Here is a 21236-nt window from a genome sequence, read left to right as displayed (position 1 = left end):
GTCCTTCCCATTTACGTTTACAAAATTTCTAAAAATATTTATCTTCTTAGTAAGATAAGGTATAAAAGTGCATTTGAATTCCATATCATTTAACTGTAAAGTTGTTGTTCCAAGCATAGTAAATTTCATAACATCACTAATGATTGCATCAGAATTCAGATTTTATTAAATGTTTACATTGTTCATAGATTAAAAATGAACCTGAATCAGCGTTAAAATACATAATGCAGCATTTACATCCATAATATGAAAACAAATGACAAAAATAATGAGTTAAATTACTCAGATTTGCATCAGTAACATTTAGGCATCAGTTAAAAAGTTACATTTAGACAGTCTTCAGCAGCCCTACATTTTGTATGTTGTCATGTTAAATATTTTGCAACATTGCTGGTGTGAAACAGTCCTTATTTCCCTTCATAAAACAGAATTATGTATGTGAACTTGCGCTTTGGTCCTATATTTATTATGAATTTATGCTCTTGATGCTTCAGCTGTTAACATGCGGTGCATATTTGCAAGTCAAGTAAAAAGGCAAAACCTCAAGTAGTTTAAACGCTTATGCAACTGCCAACAGTACAGTTATAGTTATGCTATGATGTGAATAAACAATTGGTACAGATGGCAGTGCCAATGGCAGTGGGTAAGTTCAGTGTTCTGTATAGTATTCATAAGGCGTCTTTTTTTTCCAGTCGGTCACTTTTCTTAACACTGCAAAAAAACAGCAGCTCCATTACTGCTATCATGAGGAATACAGTCTCAATCACTAAGTGGTCAACAGCACCTCCAACATGGAGGATTCCTGTACAGTTCAAATTAAGGTGCAGTCGCATTTACGTTTAGGAGAAATTCAATGGGCGAAATAGTCATTCCAGGGGTAATCAACGCGATTGGGAATTTAGGTTGAAGAGCCTATGACTTGAAAATTCCCCCATGTGGATTTCGCATCGGATTCATGATTTTGCATCAGATGTAAAATTTACTGTGTTAACCGATATAGCCTAAAGCTGCTTGTTTTAGAAGTGACTACTAAGTAGTGCTTCATCCATTGACAATGAATGATAGACCTACTTTGCCCGCATAATTTCGCAGATATTTCATTAACGTGACTGCTACGTCACCCACTTCTTTTGGAATAGTTAAAAAATCCAACTTTCAGTAATAATTTACTCGCATTCATGCCATTCTAAACCCTGTATGACTTAAAGTTGATTAAATAAGGCGTGTCGAACTCCAAAATTAACAAAAAAATTATCACAAAAAGTGATTTTAGTTTTTGTACCAAAGTGACAGTTTTCTGAAGCCTAGCTTTATGTGATGAACAGATTGCAATTTAAGTCGATAATCTCGACATCAACTGAATGATTCAGTCATGAACTCAATGATCTGATCATTTCGGTTGTTATTTTTTTGACTATTATACACACAGTGTTCTTTTTGAAGCTTGATGGGTTCCAATTGAATAATTGAAATTGCACGGAAGAGAATTAACATTCTTTAAATTTTCTCCCTTTGTGGGGTTTGGAGTGACATGAAGGAATAAATTAGGATTGAATATTCAATTTAGTGTAAATAAATCCTTAATATTTAGGCTACTCATACTAAATCATACAAAAACCATGGGTCTTAACTCAGTACTGGAGGGCTACTGTCCTGCAGAGTTTACCTCCAACTTGCCTCAACACACCAGTCTGTAAGTTTCTAGAATGCCTGCTAAGACCTTGATAGTGTGGGATAGGTTCAGGTGAGTTTAATTGCAGTTGGAGCTAAACTTTACAGGACAGTGGCCCTCCAGGAGCATGATTGTACACCCCTGTACTGTGCAGATGACCAAAAACCACATTTCACTGCTTCCCACTATGGATTAAGGAGCGTGTGCCACTGGCAGACCTGCTGTCCCTCTGACTCTTTCATCTGGGTCCAGTGCTCCTCTTGTTCCTCTGTGGTGCTGTTGAGGCCCAGAGCGACCCAACCCACCCGCTCTCTCCTCTTCATGCTGCTCCGCCGACTGTACACTGACACCTGCAGGGTGACCTCAGATAACTGGAATAGTGCCACCTGGAAGACAAATGTCTCTTTGTAGCTTGGGTTGGGCTGGCCATGGCAGACTGAGGTCTTACATTTGGACATTTCTTTCCCTTTGGAGTCCACCATTGTAAGCTTCACATAAGTGTCTGATAGAATGGGAAGGGAAAAAGGGAGTTAGCACCACCTGGTGGTGATGTTGAGCTCATGCAACAAGTCAAACACATGGGCTATGTTCAGAAAAAAATACTAGCTTACTATTTACTGAATACTGTGCAGTATACTGCATACTATTTTAAAGTGAAACAGTTGGCATTATAACATGATAAATATTACAGTATTATGTTATATTATCACAATGTTTATCACATGACTTGATCACCCATTTATTTCCATGCTATGCACAATATACATACTGCAGAAATAGAAAAAGTATGATGATGGTATGATACTCCTAACATGGAGATATTGGGTGAATCATAATTTGTGCACACTCTAAACTATATTATGCCAAATTAGAGCAAATGCCAAATTTTCCCACATTGGCAAAATTAATTCCCGCCTCCAGTCAATCACACCAGCTCGGACTACATGATCCCCTCGCTCAACTGTACTAAACGCTACACAATGGCAAGTGGAAATAATTGGTTTGATTCAGCCATATATGTTTGAACCATAAAAAGATCCTGAAGAAGAAGAGGAAGAGCGAATTATACAAATTCATCTACAAGTTAATATCAGAATGCTAATGCATTTTATGTATCGCTCTCTACAACGCCGGATACACTACGGTAATTGTTATGATTAGCCTTGGCTTGACTACGTTATTAAACAGCTAATAAGGTGATGCTAATGTTATACAAATCATGTTCCCGTTCACCATCTCAGAGTCAGACTACTGCTTTTAAAAACCAGCATCCTTAGAAACATTTTGAACAACTTGGAAAGGGATGGGCTACGTTTGTGATGGTAGGAAACAGGCGTGTTAAACCGCTTTTTTTGAGACTGTTTTTGCAGTTTTAAAGGATTAGTTCAGCTCAAAATGAAAATTTCCTAATATTTTACTCACCCCAATGCCATCCAAGATATCCATGTCTTTCTTTCCTCAGTGGAAGAGAAAATAAGTTTTTTGAGGAAAACATTTCTGGATTTTTCTTCGAATAATGGACTTCAATGGCAACCAGCGTTTTGAAGTCCAAATCAATGCAGCTTCAAAGGTCTTTGAAGTGCTTTAACACAGGCTGTGCATGATCGCAGCTGAGGAATAGGGTCTTATCTAGCGAAATGATAGGTCATTTAAAAAAAATATATATATACACTCTCCTAAAGGATTATTAGGAACACCTGTTCAATTTCTGATTAATGCAATTATCTAATCAACCAATCAGTTGCTTTAATGCATTTAGGGGTGTGGTCCTGGTCAAGACAATCTCCTGAACTCCAAACTGAATGTCAGAATGGGAAAGAAAGGTGATTTAAGCAATTTTGAGCGTGGCATGGTTGTTGGTGCCAGACGGGCCGGTCTGAGTATTTCACAATCTACTCAGTTACTGGGATTTTCACGCACAACCATTTCTAGGGTTTACAAAGAATGGTGTGAAAAGGGAAAAACATTCAGTATGCGGCAGTCCTCTGGGCAAAAATGCCTTGTTGATGCTAGAGGTCAGAGGAGAATGGGCCGATTGATTAAAGCTGATAGAAGAGAAACTCTGACTGAAATAACCACTCGTTAAAACCGAGGTATGCAGCAAAGCATTTGTGAAGCCACAACACGCACAACCTTGAGGCAGATGGGCTACAACAGCAGAAGACCCCACCGGGTACCACTCATCTCCACTACAAATAGGAAAAAGAGGCTACAATTTGCAAGAGCTCACCAAAATTGGACAGTTGAAGACTGGAAAAATGTTGCCTGGTCTGATGAGTCTCGATTTCTGTTGAGACATTCAGATGAGGCAGAATTTGGCGTTTAACAGAATGAGAACATGGATCCATCATGCCTTGTTACCACTGTGCAGGCTGGTGGTGGTGGTGGTGGTGTAATGGTGTGGGGGATGTCTTCTTGGCACACTTTAGGCCCCTTAGTGCCAATTGGGCATCGTTTAAATGCCACGGCCTACCTGAGCATTGTTTCTGACCATGTCCATCCCTTTATGGCCACCATGTACCCATCCTCTGATGGCTACTTACAGCAGGATAATGCACAAAGCTCATTTCAAATTGGTTTCTTGAACATGACAATGAGTTCACTGTACTAAAATGGCCCCCACAGTCACCAGATCTCAACCCAATAGAGCATCTTTGGGATGTGGTGGAACGGGAGCTTCGTGTCCTGGATGTGCATCCCACAAATCTCCATCAACTGCAAGATGCTATCCTATCAATATGGGCCAACATTTCTAAAGAAAGCTTTCAGCACCTTGTTGAATCAATGCCACATAGAATTAAGGCAGTTCTGAAGGCGAAAGGGGGTCAAACACAGTATTAGTACGGTGTTCCTAATAATCCTTTAGGTGAGTGTATATATATATACTTTTTAACTACAATTGTTTGGCTTGAGCTGATCTGCAACGTGCCGGGAACAGCGATGTCATCACGTTGAAAGGTCACGCTCGAAAAAAAAACGTTTAGGTTTTAAAAGATTTAAACACCCAGGATACGCACACGTAAGGACCATTTTAAACAATAATATGACACAACGACATAAGTATGTCATTCAACATACAATGCAATTTGAACTATCCTCCTTCGCATGGTGACGTTTCAACGTGATAAAGCAGTTCCCGGCGAGTTTCAGATAAGCTCAATCCGAACAATTGTAGTTAAAAAGTATATATATATATTTATTTTTTAATTTTTGAAAATGACCTATCGTTTTGCTAAATAAGACCCTCTTCCTCAGCTGCGATCGTGCACAGCATTTTTAAGCAATTCAAAGACCTTTGAAACTGCATTGATTTGGACTTCAAAACGCTGGTTGCGCAGAAAATTCGAGAAATGTTTTCCTCAAAAAACTTATTTTCTCTTCCACTGAGAAAAGAAAGACATGGATATCTTGGATGGCATTGGGGTGAGTAAATTATTAGGAAATTTTCATTTTGAGGTGAACTAATCCTTTATGGAAAAAAATACTCAGCAAAGGTGTTCACTGATGAATGTCCACATGGTTTTGTTAAAAACACCACATTAAAAACACCACATAGACACACAGGGGTTGGACAATGAAATTGAAACAACTGGCCAATATAGTGTTGAATGTTGCAAAAGTTCAAAAGAGGCCAAATTGTTGGTGCGGGTCTCACTGGCTCATCTGTGACCAGGACAGCAGGTCGTTTTGTTGTATGAAGCGTCACAGTATGCAGGGTAATGCCAACATTCATGAAGAAAGAACCACATCCAATAACAGTAACTGGATGCAAGAGGAAGCTATCTGAAAGGGATGTCTAGGTACTAACCTAGATTGTATCCAAAAACATAAAACCACAGGTGCCTAAATCACTGCAGAATTAAATGAGCACCTCAACTCTTCTGTTTCCACCAAAAGGGTCAAAGGGTTGGGCTGCAATAGCCAAGCCTTGGTCACTCGTGCCAATGCCAAAAGTTGGGTTTCATTGGTGCCAACAGTGCAAATCTTGGGCTGTGGACAATGTGAAACATGTATTGTTCTCTGATCTCTGATTGACACCTTCACTGTCTTTTCCACATCCAGGAGAGTTACGGTGTGGAGAAGTCCCGAAGAGAAACACCCAGACTGTTGCTGCCCAGAATGAAGCACAGAGTGGATCAGTAATGGTTTGGGCTGCAATATCATTGCATTCCCTACTGTCACTGCCAAGGACTACTGAACCATTCTGGAGGACCACATGCACTTAATGGTTCAAAAATTGTACCCTGAAGGGGGTGCCGTGTATCAGCATGATATTGCACCAATACACACAGCAAGACTGGTGGTGGAGTGGTTTGACGAACATGTAAGTGAAGTTGGAAAACTCCCATGCCCTTACGAAAAAGAAGTATACTTCAAGTTAATTTTATGAAGTATACTTAAGTAATGTTCAAGTATATGTTTAAGTATAATTATGTAGTATGTAATTAGTAAGTATACTAATGTCAATATGTACTAGTAGTGAACTTGTAAGTGTACTATTTTAATACCGCTTGGGACTAAATTGGCCCACTTTTAGTATATAAAAGTATGTGTTTAAGTGTACTATAAGTGTAACATTAGTAAACTTTAAGTGCACAACTAGTTCATAATTACATTTCTCATTTGTACTGCAAGTGAACTTATGGGTATACTAGTAGTTTACTATTTTAATACTTGTAGCAAATTTTTAGTTTATGAAAATACACTTTGAAGTATACTCTCAGTAAACTACTTGTTTAGTATTTTTATACAAGCTTTCTTTAAGTGAACATAACATCATACTTGTAGTTTACTAATTATGTATTATTTTTTCTCTTTTAGTGTACTCTCAGTAAACTACTAGTTTAGTGGTAAGTTTTCTTTTAAGGGAACTTAACATTATACGTATAGTTCACTATTTATATATTATTTTTGCACTTTCAGTAGGCCTATACTACTATGTTCAAATGTTATTTTTATAATTGAAAAATACCTTTAACTGTACTTTAATAAAAAAAAAACATTTTATTAGCTTCATGCATTCTTTTTTATCAACACTTGAATGCTGGTAAGATTTATAAAGAAAGGCAATATTTTAAACAAAAAAGTTGAAAAAATGTAATTTTTTTGTCAAAGACTACGCCTTGATCAGATGATCAAAACACAGATGGAGTAGATGGAGTCCAACACCCCCAAAGCTTCACAGTTGTTTTCTCTTCATGTGTAACGCTTAATTTAATTTGGAAACAAAAGCAGTTTTGATTTACACGATGTTTAATGTTTGATGATCACGTTATTTTACATTTGAGTGTAAAATGGGTGGTTTTGACATTTTGACATGGCAATAAACTTACCTCTCATGATATACAGTTGCCCACTAATGAAGTGTTTTACACAACAAAACAGGCCAACTACAGGACAGGACACAGAAAAAGGAATATGATAGAAAATACAGTGACAGATAAAAAAGAACACTTCAATTTAAAAACAGAACAGAAAAAGGAAAAAAAACATTAAGACTGCAGATGCATGAAACAGGTTTGCTTTTAAAAGGATTATGCAGGTGCATTTCTTACTTGGCAGTTTATCGGTGGCAGAGTTTTTAAAATGGTTGCCCTTAATAACCTCGGCGGACAGTCTCCCTGTGGTGGAGTTGTAGAGGAGACCCAGCAGAAGCTCCGGAATGGAGGATTCACCAGTTGAGCGGTGCGACAGAGCTCCCGCACTCCGAGAGACGCTCACCACTGATCCACAGCCCTGAAGATTACAGGATTACCATCATAAAATGGATTGTTATGACTCTGAAACCTGATTGGCTACGGAAAATGTATCCTGCATGCACATAAACACTGCTTACAGGAACTGAGGTGCCAGGCTCCAGAGTGACAGGAAGAGCGAGCTTGCCCTGCATATTGAGTTTGGTTAAGTAGAACACCTTCTCCCCTAGGACCTTCTCCTTTTTCATGCGCCGCACACTGTAGAGACGAAACCGGACTGCATAGTCCCCCAAGGTATCCTGCTCCACACATGAGAACCGAAATGTTTCTGTGAAGACGGGACAGGGTCCCTTCTGCACTCCTGTTTTGGCTCTCTGCTTTTTGGTGGGCAGTAAAACCAGGTGGACCTGCCAGGAAATGTTTCCAGTGCTTTTAAGTGTTGGAATATCTGTGGCAGCGGTCACTGTCACCGCAAGCCGCTGTTCACCACGGTCGTATTCGAAGGCAACATCCAGTGTGCCATATTTCCCCAATGCCTCTGGTTCATATGTTTCTGGAAGGGGTGGGATTAAGCAATCCTGTCAGAGAAATGGAAAGACGGGGCAGGTTTGATGGGGGAAATGGATGTGCATGTAAAAAAATTAACAGCTTAAAATTCTTGAGGGTGACTGTGTTGGTGACACGGCAAGTTTTATATAATTTTGTTTATGATCGTTTTTCCACTCTCCTGCTTACTCTTAAAAATAATTTGCCCATTTGTTTTGCTTTTTTGTAAACATTTTGTTGCCATCTATGTAAACAATATGTTTATAAATCATTGTGACTGCATATCAATAATCCACACTGTAATGTGCTACTGAAACCGTTATGATTGGGCATAAATGATCAGAAATCTTGTTAAGAATGAAGGTTAGCATGGTGGCAAATGCTACATATATCCAAGAAAAGTAAAAAGCTAACTTAACATTCCATTTTACTCTTACAATAATAAATTGATCACGACCGTTTCTAAACACTGAATAGTCATTATTGATATGTTGAATATATTGATATGTTGAATATGTCAAAGTTGAATTGTATTCATTTGACATCAGAAAGTTGTGGAAGTTTAAAACATGCTGTTTTAGCAGCACAGGCCCTGTTTACACCTGGTGTTTTAGGCCCTGTCCACACGGAGACGCTCATGGTTTAGCTGTATATGTACAAATTTTGTATCGTATTGGCGTTTCGTCCAGACGGATCCAGCGTTTTGGGACTCTGAAACCGCTATTTTTTGAAACCGGGTCCCAGAGTGGATAAATCTGAAAACGACACCCTTGCGTTTTCGTGTATACAGCCAATCCGTACATTTTGTGAAACGATGATGTCATCACACCACGTGACAGAATTAATCACACACCGCTGTCATGTTGGGTTCGTATAGAGTGCGCAAGGTTATGCGCATGCTCCAAGTCTTCTTCTCCTTGTTTAGTGTATCTCTGTGGCAGAATTACAGCACTACATACTGGTCTGGCATGTATACCACATAGTTTTCGGTAGTTTCTTGTGTACGCATATATTTCTTGAGACGACGCCGTGTTTACGAAAAAAAAGATTGGATAGGGAAAGCTATGGCATCGTGTGGATGTGGCCTTAAACTGTCTCTTTTGTCCACTTTCAACCTCTTCTGTCCTGACTTCTTTAAGGGAAGGGTCTATGGGTGGATACATGTATGGGTTTTTTCAGATCTTTCGATCTAATGGACAAAATAAGCCAGCGCAATTTGCATATGAATGCGCCCGGAGACGACGGAAAAACACATGGAGAGCAGCAGTTTTAGTTTCTGCTCCGATGGCCACAAGATCACGACAAACGCTGTGAGTGTGTGTTAGAAATCAGGAATGGTGAGAGAACATTGGTACGTTTTTCGTCTTCCAACCGAACTTGGATCTTTAGCCAAAAAATCTAAGTTCAGTCTGGCTACCATGGTTCCCATAATGTTTACGTGGCTGTCTTTTGTGGCTGTTTGAACACATTTGACCACATGAGCGTTTACACTACAAAAGCATTGCGTGTTTGACTACTTGGAAGTGGTCGAAAGTAGACAAGCTCAACACGTTTTAGACCCCGTTTACACCTGTATTTAGCGTCATCAACTTGTGATACGATCGACCAAAATGCATCCTAATTTACCACCAGCTGTAAACAGGGCCTTAGTTTCAATAAATGCTCTTTTTGGACTGGAAGTAAGTTTTGAGTTCTGAGAGTTACCATTTAGCGTACTATGAAACTTTATCTTCAAAAATCAATCAAGCTGTCTGATCTTTGGAGTAGCCTGAAGTACAAGATGTCTATATCTGCATTCAAGCTTTCAGTGTCTCCAATCACAAGCAAACTCAAAGGCAAACTTACCAGATGTGGCCAGAAAGAACCAAACCTGCCACAGTCTGAGAATCCATGAACTGTCGTCCTTGCTCCTCATAATTAAAACCGTCAGTGATATGACTCATTCATGTGACAATGAAGTGATATTTTAATAAACAGCTGAAAATGTTACTGTTACAATGGTCTCTAAAAAAGAGGAGACTAGTGAATGGGAATCCAAACAGACAGAAATGTAAAAGAAAACATGGAGAAATGGATGACAGGGGCCAGTTGCATAAACTTAGCCATTATGTTAAGACTGTGTCTTAAGAACTAGGACGCAACTAGCAGTTAGTTATGGGTAATCAGTCTTACTTTACAGTTTCAAATTAGACCAATCTACATTTTTATGCACCTGACTTGATGGTTATGAACAGTCTCAATGACTACCTTGTAAGAATAGTCCTTAGCAGTTTATGCAACTGGCCCCAGGTGTCTTAGTTTATCAGTTTGGCATTGCATAAGCATTATCGTGGATGAATACAATATTACTCAAAGAAAAGAAAATGGATAAAAAAAATGAATCTCATGTCAAAAAACAAGGGATTGGTGAAAAAAGTAACAAAAAAAATGGAAATATTTTACAACATACACTAAAGTGAACAGCTCTCTTGGAGACATAACAACACTGTGTGAGGATTTTGATAGCTTCATTGGTGAATAAGAGCATCGGAGGGTGGGGCCAGGATTCTCATAGAAGAACACATCGGAAACGACGGGACGAGGCGCTCACCTCCGGGCCCAAAACGGCTGTGCTGTCACTGGGTGCGTCCTCCTCATAGCCCTTATTCAGGTAACTCTCTGTGTCCTCAGGGTCTTCACTGCCCTCACTTCCACTGCCCTCTGCCGAATCACTGCGGCCCCTTGAGCCACACTTGAGATCGTCTTTGTCCAGGTATGGTGGAGGCTGGAGTTCATTCAGGGAACTTGAACCTTTTTTAATTTTAACTGGTTAGTGAGACAGAAATGCAAAAATGATTACATCCTGTGATTGCAACATAATTAAGATTATTTCATCATTAAGACAGTGTACCATATTTACCCTGCTCAGCTGAGGCTTCACTGCTGCAATCCTCATTTTCAGCATCCCTGTTTTTCCACCCACTTCTATGCTGGTGAGAGGACGAGTCTTTGTGTTTTTTTGGTGTTTCGTCCTCACTCTCAGATGATCCTTTATCTGGACAACCCCCATCTAAGGAAGAACAGAGAACTTGATCTACAGTCAAAATACCCTACTGTAAAGTTTTTGCAGATCAGTGGTATGCAAAAGGAGAGAGTCATTGTTAATTTCTCACCATCTTGTAATTTACAACCCATGCCCATGTTACAAACAAAACTTTTGGCACCAAACACAAAAGTAATGATTGTTTCCAAACAGGTTTCCCTCCTACTCCACACCCCAAGTACACTTCCATTGTGTGAGGAAACAGGTAGTCCTGCCACAAAACTGACACCACTTTTTAAACTAGAAGTTGACAATCAATAATTGGCTCATTTGAAGTCATTGTCAAATTGGGATATGAAAGTATTTTACAGTGAACACATTACACTCTTCACCTATAAAAAGGAAAACATCAGTAAAGGGAGGGCCATCACTAAAATTCACAAGGCTTGGGACATCATTTTCATGGGTGCGTCTCAATCAGCTCCTTAGTTCAGTAGTCAGGGCACTGATCAGGGCCATTGTAAGGGCTATCTCAATCGCAAAATCCTTCGCTCCCTAAAAAATCCCATAATGTACTGCAAAAAATCAAGGAGCATCGATGCTCACTATGCTACCTAACCGGAAATTATGTCACATTACTGAAGCGCGGAGCATAAAAATGTTCTACAACGTTGTACGAATGTTGTCTGTAATCATGTTGCTGGAAATTGAGTAATAACTTGATGTGTGGTGAACCAGGGTCCTTATCAGTGCCCTGATTCATGTACACAATATACTGATTCACGACCTCGGTAGCTGATTGAGAGTTCACTTCCAAGCCTGCATCAACACACATATTTGTAGTTATCAAGTATCCATAAAGATCTTAATTTGCTGGTTCAGGTGTATTTGATTAATGCCCGGTACACATTGTACGATCTAAGCGCATGGTCTAAAGCGCACGTGCAAGTGCACTTAGGGCGTGTCTGAATCCACTTTTGCTAGTTTAACGACATGAAAAATGGTCTGCGCGCCCGGTGCATGATCTAAAAGGGTTGTCCCTATTCTCTTAATGAGTATTGGGTGTGTTTTGGGCGTAACATACACTAAACCAATCAGAGTCTCATCTCCCATTCCCTTTAGAAGCCAGTTGCTCTCGTGCCATGGCGGATTGTAATTTCCATGGCGGAATTTGCAAGCGGAAACATTGAACGCTTCTCTAGTGAGGACACGAATCTGCTCTTGCACGCGAGCAGATCATCTACGGGACAAGCCGGATTCCACCATATTTTTATGTACACAATAATAATATTTTACATGGTAATTTTTAATATTTGCCATGTTTGTGTGCAGCTGCGTGTGAGTAATAAGCTTTCTGTGCCCTGAGTGTGTAATAAGCAGAGTGTACGCGTGTTGTGCATCCGCCTAGGCGTATATTACAAATGCGCCCTTTAAACAACGAAAAAAAAATACTGCGCCATTGACTTTAGACCAGGTTTCAGTTGGTCAATGGCACAGTCTATTTCACTTGCCTCAAAATTGCAAAGCGCCAACCACGCGCCTGAACATACCTCGCTTTCAGACCAGCAGCCATGGGTGCACAAATGGGCACAAATGCATTTGCTATTTAAACAACGTGGCGCAGGACGTGAAAATGATAACTACGTTGGGCTGAAACTAACAAAAAACACTTGCGTCACGCCTGGCGCCGCATTGAGCCGAATGTATGATATGGCCCATCTATTCAATATGTGTCATCATTGTAGTCTACATACATGTCATGAACAAGTTTATTAGGTCCATGTCGTACAGTGTGATTTGTAATGCTCTTGCAGGATTGCCGAAATCGTACAGTCTGTAGCAGGCATAAGATTGGAGGTCAAATTTTCAGGAAGGTAAATCTCCAGGTACAAGATTGAACACCCATGGACTAGGACAGTGGTTTCCAATCCTGGTCCTGGAGACCCAAAGCTCTGCACATTTTGTCTCCCCAATCAAACACACCTGAACCAACTCATTAGATGATAAGTAGAGACTCCATGACCCGAAATGAATGGCTGCTCCGAAATCGCATATTTCTTGAGTAGGTGCATATTTTGAATACAACTAATCCGGACATACTACATTCACCATGCTGTCATTTTCATGTGACCTTCCAGCATCAGTTGTGCCACTACACTGCCATTGACAAATCCTTTCCCGTGGCTCATGGGATAGTAAAGTGTCCATTGTATGCGCACTTCAGAATCTCACCGTAAGTAGTAGGTCATCCGGGTACTTTTTGCCTACTCTTTTATGAGTACTGTGAATTCAGACATACTTCTTTTGTCACATACTGATTTTCGCCTAGTAGTAGGGATATATGTGATTTTGGATACTGATACACATCAAAAAGGTGTACTGTTGGGAGTACTCTGGGACAAGGGTTTGGGACCACTGCAATAGTCCCTACCAGGACACCCTGGCAACGAGACAATTTTCCAGGTTGTCCTCCCCTTGTGACAGCCCAGGTCAGTGCTTCTCAAAAGCATTGTGAGCTAAGTTAATTTCAGAGACCATTAGTACCAATGGTTCAACAATCTACTTTAGCATACAATGCTTATGAGAAACACACACCTCGTCAGGAGTGAAACAGAAAATATTAGAGAAAGGTTTTAAAACCTATAAAACACTATTCATTAGTATGTGTCAATCAAGGGGTGCAATGAGAAACCAAAGAGAATCAGTGATACAGAACCAGAAGAGCACAGCAGCACAGCAAGTCCAGCATACAGTCTCACCTCTACCCTCTTTGTCCTTCTTTGCCTTTGATTTTGACTTTGAGCTCTTTGCCCTTGAGTCCTGAGTGCCCTCCTCCTGTTCTTCATCACTATAAACTTGTCCTTTCTTCTTTTGTTTTGATGTTTTACTTTCTTCACATGATGCCTTGTCTTCATCTTCTTCATTTCCATCTTTTCGTCTGCCTTTAGATTGTGTCGTTTTCTCACATCTTTCAGAACTATCATCTTCCTCAACACTATTGTGCTCTCCATTCTTTTCATACTTTGATACTGATGTAACAGGATCACCAGACATTTCCTGAGAGTCCTGTTCTTCCAGACTATCATATGGGTGCATCCCATTAGCATTTTCATTGTGGCTGCCACCTTTATTTTTGTGTTTGCCGGACAATGAGGCACTTTCTTCCTGAGAGGCAGAATCTACCTTTTGTGATGCTTGGTCACTGTTCCCTGTCTGGTTTTCTGTGCTCTGAGATGAGCTTTGTGGCTGGTTTGGGTCCCTCCTTTTACGATACCATCCTTTAGCAGGGGCGTAACACCACTCCCACTCATCATCCTCAGCTTTTCTTGCTTCCTCTTGTCTTTTTTTCTCTCTCTGGATTTCCTCTTCATCTATTTCAATAGTCCACATGGAGTTCTTTTTTGATTTCCGGCTCTTTCGACCTTCCCCATCAATGTCTGCAGCATTTGCTTCTGTCTCCTGCCGCTTCAGCTTGCTGTTTCTCCTGTCCTTTTGGACTTCATCAGTAGACCCTTCAGCCTCATTTTCATCCTCTTCAGTCTGTACTTTATTGATGATTGTATTGACCTGCTCCGTTAGTTGGTCACTGACAGTGTAGGTGACATCACTCACTGCAGAGGACAAATCGTCCACAGCAGTCGAGACAGTGTTTGAGACAGAGTCCAGAAGGGAACTGACGGAAGGGAGACTCTGTTGGAAGTTCTTGAAAAATGCCATTGCCTTTGGTATGTGTCCTAAAAACAACTGACCGCAAATTCTGTTGAAGAGTCAGCTTGTACATTAATCTTCAGGATATTTCATTAGTAACATTTTGTTTGTAAGCACCTCATATGTAAGAAAAAGGATATACAGGACATGCAGGCGTTTTAAAACCTAGTGAGCTAACTTGATATAGGCTGCCTATAAGGCCAAATCACATATCCTTTATCTGAGTTTAGGACCTCAATGTTTGACCCCAAAAAAAACATTATTTGTGGATAATTTTGGCAATATTGAATACAATTTTAAAATATTTTTTACAATTGATCACACTAGTATGCTTTAATGTTTAACCAGGAAGTTTGTTTTGAAATGCTTTTATCTTGTACAAAATAGCTTACTGTATAAATCTCTCATTACTTTATATTAGGACCAAATATTGGATTCAATCTTTTTGTCAACTTATTTTCTTTTAATTACCACAGGTTTTGGCCTATATTTAAGTATAGCCAGGCCTTCAGATTTGATACAAAGCCATATACGTATATAACTGAATAGTGAGCACATTGAAAACTCTCCAAATATTTACCTTGCAAATTCTTGTTAAAACCCTCACAATGTGGCAAATCACTGCTTGGGCTCTCCACTGACAGCTTGCTGCTGAGGTAAAGAAAAAACAGAGCGATCACGGCCATGAAGAAAGCAATGGAGGACAGGACACCTAGCAGTTCAGGAGATACTAAAGGAAAAAAAGAGAAACAGAGAAAGAGAAAGCATAGGGTTGGAGGACAAAAGCTGAGAAAGTAAAGGTCAAGAGCTGAGAACTTGATCTACCAAGATAACAGATAAGCAATGTAGATGGTGATGGATGCTACTGTGATGACTGGGCAACAAACCATGGTATAATTTTCTTAAAGGAAAAGTTACGTTCTCAATGTCAATATGGGAAAAATCACACTGCCATTGCTCGATTACCATTATTTTTATTAACATGGACAGATGACAAGACATAAGCCTTTTAGAGATGTTTACTAAACTTCCAGACAAGTTTTCTAGAAATTGCATAAGATCACTGAGAGCAAGTTTTTAACAACCCTTAAACCTTCACAACTGCAACTCACTTATAAGTTATACACAAGTCACTCTTTACAAGTGCCAAGTATAGACAAAACAAAAATGCGTGGACTAAAAGTTATAAACACAAATGAAGATGCTTCTATTGTGCAAGATAATAATATTTGAATATAAACCTTTAGTGAACCTCCTATTTAGAGTAGAAAGATGAGAGTAAAACATGGACTTTCTCTGCTTCTTCAACAGACCATGAAATACATTAGTCGCAGTTTATTTAAACCTAACAGTGCATTACGATCAGCAAAACTGTAAAAGCACTCAACACTCCAGCAAATATTACCACAATTTGCAGGTATCAGGAGTCCATCAATGTGTCTTAAATCCAATTATCCCGTTGTTCAGTCAGTTTGTGGACAACAATATCTTTATATCTCTTCTTCCAATGCTCCTTATTCCTCATAGATCAGTTAAGCCATGATATTTAAAAGGTTTAGCCTTCTATCCCTTACAGTGAGTGAATCTATAGCTCCTGTCTTCAACCTATCTCTCCCAGTGTTGAATAATTCACTAGTCTAAGGTAATCGGATGCCCCTTGACACTTTGTGCACACAATACTATTGGACCTTCCATTGGAACCTACCCTACATTAAAAGAAACTGGAACTGGATTGATGGGGATATAAGTGTTGAAACACATGTACTTATGCTAATTGAGCCATAGACATAAATATAATTTGAAGCACCACCAAGTTTAGATTATAAAGCACTGTTTGTAGTAAATAGCATTCAGAATAGCACTGAATAGCATTTTATACTGTACATGTCAAGTACAAATATCTTTGTACATGTACTTCAGGGAACAGTATACTTCTCAGATCTGTGAGTTACCCCATTTGTGACAATGCAAGCAAATGCAATTTTGCTAATCCAAATGAACTCGCATCCCATAAGGCAAAGCCTCAACGCTCAATATTTGACATTTCACCCTTAATCTTTCACTGCTGCCAACTCTTATGTAACAAAATCTTCCTCTTTGCTCTGTGGCAGTAGACAGAGATAAAGACATGATTATTTATATATCAGGGACTAAGTAGTAGAAATTGTGTTGTTTACACATAGGTCTTCCGGCTCGTAACATAATCCTTTGCCATGAATTAATAATGACGCTTGTTTTTGTTCACCAAACTTGATAGGTCATTCATAATTGATAGAAGTATGGAACAACGGAGGTGAAGGGATACAAACTATTTACTTATATTTTATCTATTTAAAAGTATAAAGCACTACAAGTCAGGCACAATTGGTGCATGTTATCACGGAACAGGAAGATGCTCTCACCTCGTCTAGCGCAGATGAGTTCATGAACACCACAGCTTCGCCCTCCACCTGAGGACAGGATACAGCTCTTTTAAGATAGCACTTGTGATCACGAAAAAGCCTATTGACTCTTTGACGTCATAGCTATATATTTATGTCACTGACTTTAAAATCCATATTCTAGATGCACACTGCAGTGACACCATTCAAAATAAGTAGCTGTTAAAATTGTTGCTGTGACATTTAGATTAATGAAGATGCATATCTAACTTGCTTGCACACATATCTCACCTTACACACACACACACACACACACACAAACACACACACACACACACACACACACACACACACACACACACACACACACACACACACACACACACACACACACACACACACACACACACACACACACACACACACACACACACTCTCTCTCTCTCTCTCTCTCTCTCTCTCTCTCTCTCAAATGAGCATCATTTTGTACTACACCTTTCTGGCTCAAGCTATTCCATTTTCTTTCCATTAATATTGTCACATACTATTCTTGAAGCAATAGTTCAACCAAAAATGAATCACTGAATCAAAAAGTATTTTTCTGATCATTTAATCACCCACATTTTGTTCTAAACCTGTATGAATTTGTTATTTCTTTGAAAACAAAAGTAAAATTTTTGAAGAATGGCACTGTCTGTCTTTTCAATGCAATGAAAATGAACAGTGAAGGAACGTTGTAGGCCTACCACACTGTGGTAATGTGCAATTGATATCTTAAACAGATATATCTACTAGATTCAAAATTTGTTTTGTTGGTATGGCATTTAGTTCAGTGATGTTAAATAATACTTTTGATTTAAGTAAAATAGGTACATTTTTGGGTAAACTTTTTTTTCTTACAGTGCAGATTCGAGAATGAATCATTCAGATTGGTTTTGTTAATTTTACTAACTGATGCATTGCAAACATCTGCCTCAGACATATTGCTAATTCATGAGAGAACCACCAAGGAGAGTTTTAATCTGTTAGTGTTGTTACTGTTACTCAAATCTAAAGCAATTAAAACGTGTTTTCATTAATTGAATAAAATAATATAAAATATAACTATTAAATCAAAACGAACAAAATAAAAAAATAAAAATAAGTTTAAGTAATTACACATTTTAAATTAAAAATGTAAAAAGACTAATTTTGTGTTCTTTCGAAGAAATAGTCAGACGGGACAACATGAGTGACAGTGACCGGATATTTTTAAAGGCAATTTTGCTGTCCTTTATACTTCTTTATACTTTTCTTCTTTCATACTCTCAGGCATTTACGCTTCTAATTTCCAAGCCCATATGCAAGTTATTTGGTGTCTTGAGATTTTTTTAAATGTGTTTTATTTTATCTGACCATGTAGGCTAAGTTATTTCTCCCCCACACTAAATACAAAGAGGTACCTCTTTGTGGGGGACAATAATTTAGGCTATATGGTAATCCATGGCAATCTTTAAATTGGAGTACCTTGTCAATATAATGTTATCTTTCAGCAGTACTATATATCAGAGTAGACTACCATTATTACCACAGTGCATTTTGTTAAATAAAGCTATTATATAATGTCAACATCCTTCAGGTATTTTTTTACACATTTTTCTTGTTTACTTATATCAAAACTCACATTAGAGTAGTACAATGTATCAGTAAGTAAGCCATCTTGTAGCATTACTAATCTAACTTTACGTGGCCACCTGGCTGGTCAAAGACATGCACAAGCACCACACAACAGATGGAGACCTCGCTCACTGTTATAAACACTGTCGCTTTATAACGACGACAGCATAACGAAAAAACAAACAGACTAAAAATTAAGCACGCTATAAATGAAGACTTTAACCACTTCATTAAAAACACGTTATTGTGTTCTAGGCTACATGTAATTTCAGAAGCGCTTACGTTACTCCATATGTCTGTCCGCAATGGTGCAGTATCACATAACCAGCTATGGCCACGTCAAAATATATTTAAACTTACACTTAAAAATAAAATCGCTTACGTTTAACATTCCTATAAACGTCTCGCGCAGAGCAGACTACGTTCAGAGTCAGACTAACCCTGTTACATGTTGTTAGCCATAAAGATGACGGTGTACTCTAGCCACGCTGGTCAGTGATGATACTCACCCTCAAACGCCATGATGCTGTGAATGGGACGTGATGAGGGGTGGTTTAGAGACAGGAGAGAATCAGTGTACTGGGACAGTGATGCATGCGGCGGCACGCGTGACACAAACATACACTGTAAAAAGTGCCAACGTGCAATCGTAATTATAAAAAGCTATAGTGATTTTAACCCTTAAAATTGCTTTCCCGAAATTTCATCAAGGTTGGGATTCATAAGCTACAGGAATGAGAGAATGAAACGTTCAGGAAATGTATTACAGTAGCCTATGTGAATGTGCCATGATGGCTCACTTGTTGAAATGTATGGTTTACAAACGCATTGGTTGATAATACATTGGTAAACACACATAGCCTATATTGGTTTAGATACATCGGTTTGTTCAAGTAGCCAATATGTGTTTGTTTATTTACAACAGTTTGTCCAAGTATAGGCTACATTAGTTTCCTCAAATAGTCTACGCAATGGTTTCCTCAAGTACATATTGGTTTGTTCAAGTATATTTGTTTGTTCAACTAAATATTTGTTTAGATACATAGGTTTGCTCAAGTATTTACTGGTTTGTTTGAGTATATATATTGTTTTTTTTCCCAAGTATACATTCATATTGTTATGTTCAAGTGGTTTCTTAAGCTATATATTGGTGTCTTCAAGTATTGGTTTGATAAGTAAACAAGTATATTGTTGTTGTTTTTTCAAACATTTGTTTAAAAAATTGTGTGATCAAGATTGATTTATTTATACATTGTAGATGTAAAACTTGCCTAAGTGCCATGAACCGATAAGTGAACACTTTACGTGATAGTTACAGTGATGATTAGTCATTGTCACGATAGGTTGCAGGAAGACACACAACGATAAAGAATCAGATTCAAAACAGCCTTTAACGGTATCCACTGGTAACTTAACACAAAGGCAGGCAAGGAAAGACAACCGTAGCGTTAACGTGACCGGACCATTCACAAATGAAACACAAGGCCTTAAATACAAGGAACAAACAAAGGGAACTAATTAGGACACAGCTGAACAGAATGATTAATCAAACGAGTAACCATAGCAACTAATAATGAAATCAGGCAGGGAGGAAAACAGCAATGACATAAAACAAACTCAAACTGAGCATAACTGTGACAGTATGCCCCCTCCCAGTGTTGAAGAAGGGAGTAGATATGACAGAGATTTCCTTGATGAGGCCATGGGGATGACTGATGGTGACAGAGCCGATGGTGGTGGAGCCCTAGGTGCAGTCGGAGAGCCAATGGTGGTGGAGCCCTAGGCACAGACGGAGGGCCGATGCTGGTGGAGTCCTAGGTGCAGACGGAGAGCCGATGCTGGTGGAGCCCTAGGCGCAGACGAAGAGCCGATGCTGGTGGAGCCCTAGGTGCAGACGGAGAGCTGATGGTGGTGGAGCCCTAGGTGCAGACGGAGAGCCGATGGTGGTGGAGCCCTAGGTGCAGACGGAGAGCCGATGGTGGTGAAGCCCTAGGCGCAGGCGGAGAGCTGATGGTGGTGGAGCGCTAGGTGCAGACGGAGAGCCGATGGTGGTGGAGCCCTGGGCGCAGACGGAGAGCCGATGCTGGTGGAGCCCTAGGCACAGACGAAGAGCCGATGCTGGTGGAGCCCTAGGTGCAGACGGAGAGCCGATGGTGGTGGAGCCCTAGGTGCAGACGGAGAGCTAATGGTGGTGGAGCCCTAGGTGCAGACGGAGAGCCGATGGTGGTGGAGCCCTAGGTGCAGACGGAGAGCTGATGGTGGTGGAGCCCTAGGTGCAGACGGAGAGCCGATGGTGGTGGAGCCCTAGGTGCAGACGGAGAGCCGATGGTGGTGGAGCCCTAGGCGCAGGCGGAGAGCTGATGGTGGTGGAGCGCTAGGTGTAGACGGAGAGCCGATGGTGGTGGAGCCCTGGGCGCAGACGGAGAGCCGATGGTGGTGGAGCCCTAGGTGCAGACGGAGAGCTGATGGTGGTGGAGCCCTAGGTGCAGACGGAGAGCCTATGGTGGTGGAGCCCTAGGTCCAGACGGAGAGCTGATGGTGGTGGAGCCCTAGGT

General features: G+C 39.9%; 1 protein-coding gene across 7 annotated transcripts; it reads right to left on the bottom strand.

The window, feature by feature from the left end:
- Nucleotides 1-143: 143 nt before the first annotated feature.
- syt14b (synaptotagmin XIVb) lies at nt 144-19265 on the bottom strand. Of its 7 annotated transcripts, none has more exons than XM_077221003.1 (10): nt 19191-19265; nt 17047-17094; nt 15225-15295; nt 13696-14680; nt 10814-10963; nt 10505-10719; nt 7509-7946; nt 7228-7408; nt 7006-7062; nt 144-2174 (listed from the first exon to the last, which is right to left on the bottom strand). In XM_077221003.1, the coding sequence occupies exons 1-10, from the start codon at nt 19201-19203 to the stop codon at nt 1858-1860; spliced, it is 2475 nt and encodes an 824-aa protein (XP_077077118.1). In that variant the 5' UTR covers nt 19204-19265; the 3' UTR covers nt 144-1857. The 7 variants fall into 7 exon arrangements, with proteins under 7 accessions (XP_077077118.1, XP_077077120.1, XP_077077119.1 ...); XM_077221005.1 differs by having other exon boundaries at nt 13696-14693; nt 15225-15374; nt 19191-19212; XM_077221004.1 differs by having other exon boundaries at nt 13696-14693; nt 15225-15292; nt 19191-19211.
- Between the last annotated feature and the right edge of the window lie 1971 nt (nt 19266-21236).

This window comes from Siphateles boraxobius, unplaced genomic scaffold (genome assembly GCF_051911475.1).
Source record: "Siphateles boraxobius isolate OS27281-9 unplaced genomic scaffold, OSU_SipBor_1 8, whole genome shotgun sequence".
Classification (NCBI taxonomy): Eukaryota; Metazoa; Chordata; class Actinopteri; order Cypriniformes; family Leuciscidae; genus Siphateles; species Siphateles boraxobius.
The sequence above is the reverse complement of the archived record's forward strand: the minus strand, read 5'-3'. Positions and strand labels throughout refer to the sequence as shown.

Bases quoted from the DNA above. Each gene is read 5' to 3' on its own strand.
- syt14b (XM_077221003.1), bottom strand. The intron at 7,063-7,227 runs GTAAGAAATGCA...CCTGTCCTGTAG, and splicing joins TGCCACCGATAAACTGCCAA to TTGGCCTGTTTTGTTGTGTA. The intron at 2,175-7,005 runs GTAAGTTTATTG...CCATTCTATCAG, and splicing joins GCAACTGTATATCATGAGAG to ACACTTATGTGAAGCTTACA.